This window comes from Bubalus bubalis, chromosome 8 (assembly GCF_019923935.1).
Source record: "Bubalus bubalis isolate 160015118507 breed Murrah chromosome 8, NDDB_SH_1, whole genome shotgun sequence".
NCBI classification, from domain to species: domain Eukaryota; kingdom Metazoa; phylum Chordata; class Mammalia; order Artiodactyla; family Bovidae; genus Bubalus; species Bubalus bubalis.
Window position 1 is genome coordinate 29,118,955 of NC_059164.1, and position 8,107 is coordinate 29,127,061.

General features: G+C 47.9%; 1 protein-coding gene and 1 long non-coding RNA gene across 2 annotated transcripts; one reads left to right on the plus strand and one right to left on the minus strand.

The window, feature by feature from the left end:
* Positions 1–860: 860 nt before the first annotated feature.
* Positions 861–5,482, minus strand: SP8 (Sp8 transcription factor). Its single transcript, XM_025290956.3, has 2 exons — positions 5,343–5,482; positions 861–4,350 (listed from the first exon to the last, which is right to left on the minus strand). Exons 1-2 carry the CDS (start codon positions 5,361–5,363, stop codon positions 2,857–2,859), a joined length of 1,515 nt encoding a protein of 504 aa, XP_025146741.2. The 5' UTR covers positions 5,364–5,482; the 3' UTR covers positions 861–2,856.
* A 565-nt stretch (positions 5,483–6,047) lies between these two features.
* On the plus strand, positions 6,048–7,637 carry LOC123334884. Its single transcript, XR_006553076.1, has 2 exons — positions 6,048–6,644; positions 7,487–7,637. It is a non-coding gene; the product is annotated as an uncharacterized LOC123334884 (long non-coding RNA).
* Positions 7,638–8,107: the final 470 nt, after the last annotated feature.

Sequence of the window (8,107 nt, forward strand, 5' to 3'; positions counted from 1 at the left end):
GTGGGGAAATGCAAACGGAAAGAAAGAAGCTAAACTTAAAAGAATCTGAACACACTAACTTTTTATTCAGTTTGTTTCAAAATAATATTAATCTAATAGTGAAATACTTTGATATAACAGCAATCAACATTTAAAGTATTTTATGTTTCAAAGTATGGCTCAAGGAACACCCATTGCTTAAATGCACTTAGACATAACAAGACAGTATTTTTTTATTGGCATCATTGACACCTATGAACAATAGCCTAGTAGATAGATTAAGGTTTAACCTTCCTTTTCTTTGGTGGCTGTTTAGAGACTTTAAAAGAACAGATAACTCATTTCAACAGGAATCTACTACTGATATTTACCTCTACATAATCTTTAGCTAAGACATGGAATGCCAAAAACAAGCTTTTGTTAGCTTGACCTCCTCCACCCCCTAACAACAAAAAGTTACTCCCAAACCCATGTTTTTATTTTAGATGTACTGATCTTCTAGTGTAAGGCTTGGCCCTTAAATACCAAATGCAACCAATGGCCAACAACCTGACTCCTTCTGGAGAATGAGAAGAAAGCAGAACGAAGAAATTTCTTTCAATTGTTTGGTGACTTTGTATAAATTTTAAGAGCTCAGTAAATCCTGATGCTTGGAGCTAAAATCTACTGGTAAATAATTACATTTCTTAGACACTACAGTCTTTATCTTGGTAAATAGAGAAAACACAGCTTCCCCAAATATATCATTCCATCTAAGCAATAGCTTAAAAACAATTATTAAATATTACCTCAAAACAGGGCTATGTTTTGTTTAAATTAGACATTTAACTGAAGATAAAATGCAAATGTCCATAGTTTAAAAAGGAAACAAAAAATACAAATTAACTGACCTAGTCTTTATCTGAGTTTATTAATACCATTTAAAATATTACAAATAAATCAATTACATTTCATGCATTTAAAATGCAAGTCTAAAATGTTCCAGAGAAAGGCTTTTCATTTCAATGTGAAATATCCAAATTATTTCAACATTACAATGAGCAATTAGTTTGCAGAATCTGCAAACATTTAAATGTAGTGTCAGGAGTGTTTATTATTAACAGTTAACAATATTACCTTCAGGAAATACACAAAGGCCAAAGTTAGTTGAGATTCACTTGGACATTTTATTTAACACATGGGTTTTTGGCAGACCCAGTTATTATGAAATATAAGAGAACTCTCACTTTAACTATGCCTGAACTGCCAGCAAATGCAAGTACATGCTTCATTAAATTAAGTGTCATCCCACATTTATCAAATATTGTCTTAGTTACAGTTTGATACCTATCTAAATTCATATTCGAGCAAAACTAGGCCCCGAAAGTGCGTTTGTGGCTCTGCACCTCCAGAAGTGAGTTCAAAAAATCTGCAGCTCATCAGAACTGCAAGAATAACTCTTAGTATTTTCTTGTGACCAAAAAAAAAAAAAAAAAAAAATCAAGTTTACTTCAATATATTTTCAAATATTTACTGGAAGTAATGTACAAGAAAAATAATATACAAAATCGTCTCCTGGACAACTGCACCTCGCACCCATACACTGGTGGAGTTATAGTTAATTGATACCTAATCTATAACTATTCTCCCATTGTACAAACCATTAGGTTCAGATATATCTTACAATTTTTTTCTGTTTTTCCCTTTTGGCATTTAAACTACAGCCTGGTTCGAAATAAACAATAGCTTCTTTACTTAAGTATATAAGTTTAAATCACACACACAAAAGTTAAACCCTAAGAATCTTCAACGAATTGCAAGAATTTACAGAAATGGGTACTATACAAATTGACTGCTGGACTAGCAAAAAAAAAAAAAGAGAGAGATTATGCTCGGGAGTGGTGAAAACGAGGTAGCAAAGGACAAACACGGAGATAGTTAATCTGGTCTCACCGGAAAAGGGTATTTTTGCATAAGAAAAAGACACCTACCCTCACCCCCACCCCCAACCCCATGTTAAGTTAATGCGATCAAAATAACTTTGGGATCAATATTAGCACAATTTTGAGAGAAAGACTTGCTTACTGATAGAGGAAAAACTACCTACAAGGGAAACCAAATAGAAGGATGCTGTTGTGTTTTCTTTAGATTTTCCGTTTAAAAAAGTTATAAAGATTAAAGAAGGCTGTTGCATCGATTCACCAAGACTGCCCTTAGCTGAAACTTGCATCGGTTCCACCCCAGGGAACAAAGGGAAAGAGTCAGGGCTGGCGTTGGAGAGCTGAACTAGACAAACTCCGGGTCTCCGTGTCCCGAGATGGGCACCCGACAGGTCTGCGAAGGGCAGTCCGCGACGCCCGGCTGCAGGGCAGGGCGCTCCGCAACTCAGACGCCCGAAAACGCGGTTCTGGTACTGGTACCTAGCCAGTCGGCGGCTGGCCTACCCCGGAGGCCCTGGGTGGCGCTCAAGCTTGCTCAGCCTAGTGGTTAACCGCGCGTTCGGAGGCCCGGGGTCCCAGGCACAGGATCGGTCCAGCCTTACCTCCAGCGGCCACTTCCCTCTAAAAGATGTGCCCGTCCCAACTCGGGATGGTGAAGGGAGAACAAGGAGAGGACCAGAATTAAAGGCCTGCCGAGGGGCCGGCTGGGGCTGTTCTGGGCCCCACCGGTGTTCTCCGGTAGAGAGACAGCTAGGGCCCAGGAGAGCAACGCGTGTTACTTACATGTCCACATTCCCTTTACAAAGTTGTCACAGAGAGAGTTAAAAGAGAGAAGGGCAGAGACAGAAAGACATAGTGAGCAGGGTGGAAAGAGACTGAAGCCAAAGCCAGGACCCACGAAGCCCAAACGGACCAAGGTGGGAGGAGGAAGGGGAGAGGGGCAGAGGCGGGGTGCACGTCACTCCAGGCCGTTTCGGTGCCCGGGCTCGGGGGGCGGCAGCAGCTCCGGGGAGTGGCAAGGCGGGCTGCCTGCGGCGCTGTGCTCGCTGTCGGTGTCGCTGCCCTTCTTGCCGCCGCTTCCGGACCCCGCCGAGCCGCCGCCGCCGCCGCTGTGCGTCTTCACGTGCTTGCTGAGGTGGTCGCTGCGCATGAAGCGCTTGTTGCACACCGGGCAGGCGAAGCGCTTCTCGCCGGTGTGGGTCCGAAGGTGCCGCTGAAGCTCATCGGAGCGCGTGAAGCGCTTGCCGCAGAAGAGCCAGTTGCACACGAAGGGCCGCTCGCCCGTGTGCCAGCGCAGATGCGCTTTGAGGTGCGACGTCTTGCCGTACACCTTGCCGCAACCCGGGATATGGCAGCTGTGCAGGCCCTTGCGCCGCAGGCTCGCCCCGGCCGGGCCCAGACGCTCCGCCTCTTGGCAGTTGGGGCAGTCGCAGGTGGCGCGGCCGGAGTAGCGGCGGGCTGAAGAGCGCGGGGAGCCCCCCAGAGGCGCCGACGGCCCCGCGCTCAGCATGGAGCCCCCAGCGCCGGCCAGCGGCGACGGGGCCGAGTCCGGGTAGGTGCCGGGCAGCACCGGCTTGAAGCCGTCCATGAGGTGTTGCCCCGCGGGGCTGAGCAGGTGCGAAGAGGCGCCGCTGCTGAAGGCTGAGTGGCTCAGGCCTGAGTAATCCGAGTTGTAGCCTCCGAGCGGCGAGTGCAGCGAGGTTTGGAGCCCCCCGGCGGCGGGGTGCAGGGAGCCGGGCAGCGCCGCCGCGCCATTCGGGTTCTGCACGTCGATCCAGCCCGCGCCCACGTCCCACCAGCTGGAGGCGCCTGCCGACCCCACTTCGCCGGCGGCGCCCAGGCCGGGATGCGAGGGCTTGAACCACGATTCGTAAGGGTGCGCCATGCCCACGCGCGGGTAGATGCCCTGTAGCCCGTCCACAGAGGTGTGCACCTTGGAGATGAACACGGGCTGGTGGGAGCCGTCCTGCGAGTGTGCCGAGGAACCGCCGCCGCCACCCCCGCCGCCGCTGCCCCCCGACACGCCAGGGGCCTGGAACACCGAGTAGTCGTTTGCGAAGGGAGAGCTCGAGGCGGCGGCGGCCGCGGCGGCGGCGGCGGCCGCGGCGCTGCTGGAGGTTAGGGAGAAAGCGCTAGAGCCGGGTGAGCCGCCACAGCTAAAAGAGTCGGACACCAGAGCCGCCGCCGCCGCCGCCGCAGCCGCCGCCGCCGCCGCGGCCGAGGACGAGCCGCCGTTTCTGGAGGGCCCTGACACGCCGAAGCTTGAGAGACTGGAGCCCACTACGTTGCAGCTGCCTGAGGAAGAGGACGAGGACCGTTTCCAGGGGTGGAAGCCTTTGCCGAAGGAAGATGAGCTGTCCGAAAGGGAGGAGGGAGACGGGCTGGGGCTGCCGATCTTATTACAGGTAGCAGCAAGCATGGCCAAAGGAGTCGATCCCAACCTCGGTTCTTCCTGAGAGAAGGAGAGGAGAAGGGGTGGGGGAGGGGAGGTGGGCAAAGGTCCGGTGGGGGAGGGAGGAAGGAAATGTGCATCAGTCCTCCAGTAGCCTCCAAAACGCCCCCAGTGCACCCCATTTCTCGCTGCGGCACGGCGCCACCAACTCACCTGGCTCCCCCAACAGCCCCGGCGCCCGGCTGCTTCCTACTCTACGGGAAGGGACAAGTTTGGCTGCCGGCGTCTGATTCGGGAGTAAAGCGCCATGCTAAAGAAGAGTTTGACAAGTATTCTCACCTAAAACAACACTCTTATGCACACAAGGCCCCAGGCACTTCGAAACAAACAAGCAAGCAAAAAGTCCAGATTGGGGAGGAAGGAAGATTCCTTTGCGGAGAAGCCTGGGGAAAAACCATTGGGTTGGTTTTTTAAGAGCTACTCCTGAAATCCACAGAAGAGCTTTGAAAATCCTGTTGCAGTTCCCAGAAACCCATCCTGGGTTGTTTCTCCCAGGCCAAAAGACGTCAAACTATAGGGCTCGATCGCTCTCCCTGATTTTCTTAAAAAAAGTCTACAATACTAAAAAAAAGAGAAAATGAGGGAGAGAGACGGGTTCAACGTACCTGCAAGACAAGGCGGGCTGAGGAAATTTTTTCAGGGGAAGAGAGAAAAATCTGCAATTTGCCCAGGAGGAAAAACTTGCTCTCTTTACCCCCGAAATCGTCTCACGTAAAATAGGCTGGACGCACGTCTCCGGGGCGGGGAGCAGCCGGCGCTGCGAGGTGGCTTGTCTAAATGCCCTCCGAACCTTTTCCTGCGCTGAAAAAAGTGACTCTGCCCCCCGCTCCCCCTCTTTCTTTTTTCTAAACTCACTTGTATTTAAAGGGGGGAGGAAAAAAGCTCTCAATAGAGACTGATAGCCCGTGGCCTGGCCGGGGCGACTTTAACCCCCTCCGATCGGCAATAAAAGAAAACTAATTAAACCAGCAAGAGAAAATCCTGAGACTCACCCCTAGAAGTGAAGTTGCCATCACACAAAAGTGCCCTCCTCCTCTCAGAGGATCTTTTTTATATTGATAAATCAGAGGCAGTGTTTTTTTTAGAGGTGTGCAATACAATGATCAGTTCCGCCCATTCCACCACAATTGTAGCTCCCTCTCCGGCTTTGAAGTGCCGCGGAGGCGCGGCCAGCCAATCTGCGGCCTCGCCGGGCCGCGCCGCGCGCGCGCCGTGAGGTCATCGGCGCCGCCGCCGGCCGCCGTGGGGGGGCTATGGGGAGCGGTAGCGGGAGGGGCGCGCGTGACTGCGTGTGTGTTACAAAGCGGTTTTGTGTGTGTGTATGTAACTATGTGCGAGTGCAACCAAGCTGAGGAGAACACAGTGCAGCCGGGGGAGGGGGTGAGGGGATGCGGAGAGGTTGGGGACTAGAGTCTGGCAGTGTAACAGTGACGGGGGGAGGGGAGGGACAGTGCAGAGAGGGAGAGGGGGTTGTGAGTGACAATTTAACTGTATGTGTGACAAAGGGGAACAGACCAGTAAATTGTTGAGGGGAAGGGTGAGTGTAGTGTGACTGAGGGATAAACCTGGGGAGGGAAGAGGGACAGTGCAGTATAGAGTGTGTGTTGCGGGGCGGGGGGCGGGGAGTGTGATAGGTGGTGTCTGAGTGTGTTTGGTTTGGAGAAGAGAGTGAATATGTGGGTTTGTGTGTGTGAAAAAGGAGGGAGAGTGGATGAGTGTGTGTTCGCTTCACATGGGAGAGGCAAGGGCAGTGTGTCACAAACGTGGGGAGGGGGTCGTGTGTGCTTGTGTGAGTCTCTGCAACGAAACTGTTATGGAGAATAGGACCGGTGCAGTAAAGTGTACATACGTAAAAGAGAGACATGGCGATTTGAAGAGTGAAACTGACTGCGAAGTTGAGTGAGGTTGAATAAATATTCACAAATGCTATCACTGTCGCCAACTTCCTCAGGTTTTCTTGTAGCTCAAATCTTGATTGGTTTTCTTCCCCTTAATTTTTCGGATACTGTCACTAAATTTTAAAACAGAATCATATTAATACCATCCTCTCCTTTCCCGGCTTTACAGCGGAAGGGTAGAAATTTAGGGAGGCTGACGGGTATTTTTAGAGCGTTCTGGAGGGTGTGCGCCTGCGTCAAAGAGCTGTTACTTTGATGCGGTAGCTTTTTTTTTTTTTTTTTCTTCTGAGGTGGGATTCGGCTTTGGAAGTGCAAGTCTCACTGTAGGGGAGACCGTGTGTTTGTCCCGTGGCGATGAGTAAATTTCAATACAAAAGGATTAGATTTAAAAAAGGGGTAAGAGTATTTTTTTTTTTTTCCTGAGGGGTGAGAAATTGAGCGTTTTATAGAATGTAGGAGTTTTCATAGGATATCCCACCGCCTCTTTCTGAGAAAAAAAAATCGGGATTTTGATTGAAATCTGGGGGTTTTATTTATCTGAGAAGAGAAACAAGCTTTTTACAAATCTTGGACCACGTGTATTGGAAGCTTCTGTGTCTAGTGGGGTTTGGGCCAGATATCTGTTAAGTGTATGCATGTGAACAGTTCAAATTTGGTGGATTTTAGAACTTGCTTGCCATTTGTGTTATTAGTTGCCTACAGAAATGTAATCACAATTTCACTGCCACCACAAGGAAACATCTTAAACTACAGAAAACACCACACCAGTGTAACAAAAAGTCCACAGCCTTTGGAGCCCTGTTGAATATCCATATGTTTTTAAAAAGTAATTCACATATTTAAGCAGTTACAAATGCTCCCAGAAATCTTATTTTAAGTCAGAATTGATTTTTAAAAAATGTTACTAGCTGAGAGAGGTGTTTTGTTTTGACAGAGGAAACTTTTCATTTTATTGTTGTTTTGAACTTTCCTCAAGTACATCACAGCTTCTGGGGATGTAAAAAAAAAAATCCTCCGGGGTTTACTGAAGTCCAAAGTCAGGTTGTAGCATTGTGTAAGTTTCATTGAACAGAGTTGAGGCTGATGTTTGTGGTGTGAGAGTAAGTGTTTCTGACCCCTTTATAACAGTGTTGAGATATTGACTGTACATCATATCTATTGATTAAGGGGATAAGGTACATTCTCATACTTTGAAGTAAGTGTGAAGTAAATTAATGAACTGCTTTCTTTCTCTGAAGGCTGACGCTTACCATAAATGTCGTGTTTCTCCCTGCAAGCACTCTGAATGATTTTAGCGTGTTGAGAAGGCGTGACAGGACAGCCCAGAAGGAGGAAGGGGTGGGGGAAAGGAGGGAACTCCGTTTAACAAATAAAAGAGAATTAACTTCATTGCTTTGGTCTCCTTCTATAATGATATTCATTTTAAAGACCTAATATACAGTTGTTCAAATTTGGGATTTAATTCTAATCAATACCGTCACCCTCAAAGGTGGAGAAAGAAAGCTTTAGGGAATACTCCCTTCTATGAATAGTTATTTATTTTATCTTTTTATCCTCCTATCTCTAGTAGGAAGTGAGGCAGGACTTTTGAAAAGTTAAAAGCTGATTCTGAGAGTAAACAAACATTAACCATTGTTTCCTCAAAAAATGCAAAAATTAGAAAAACACACATCATGTGATTACAAATTTGAGTATCTACTTCTAAGATTGTATTTATATAAATTCACTTTAGAATCATGTAATTCTGCCTAGGACAATGGGTCACAATGTTGTTGTAGATATAATGAGTATACTGGATTCTTCAGTTTGCATGAGGTTGACTTGCAGATTTTCACAAATGTTTGTATGTGCATCTTCAT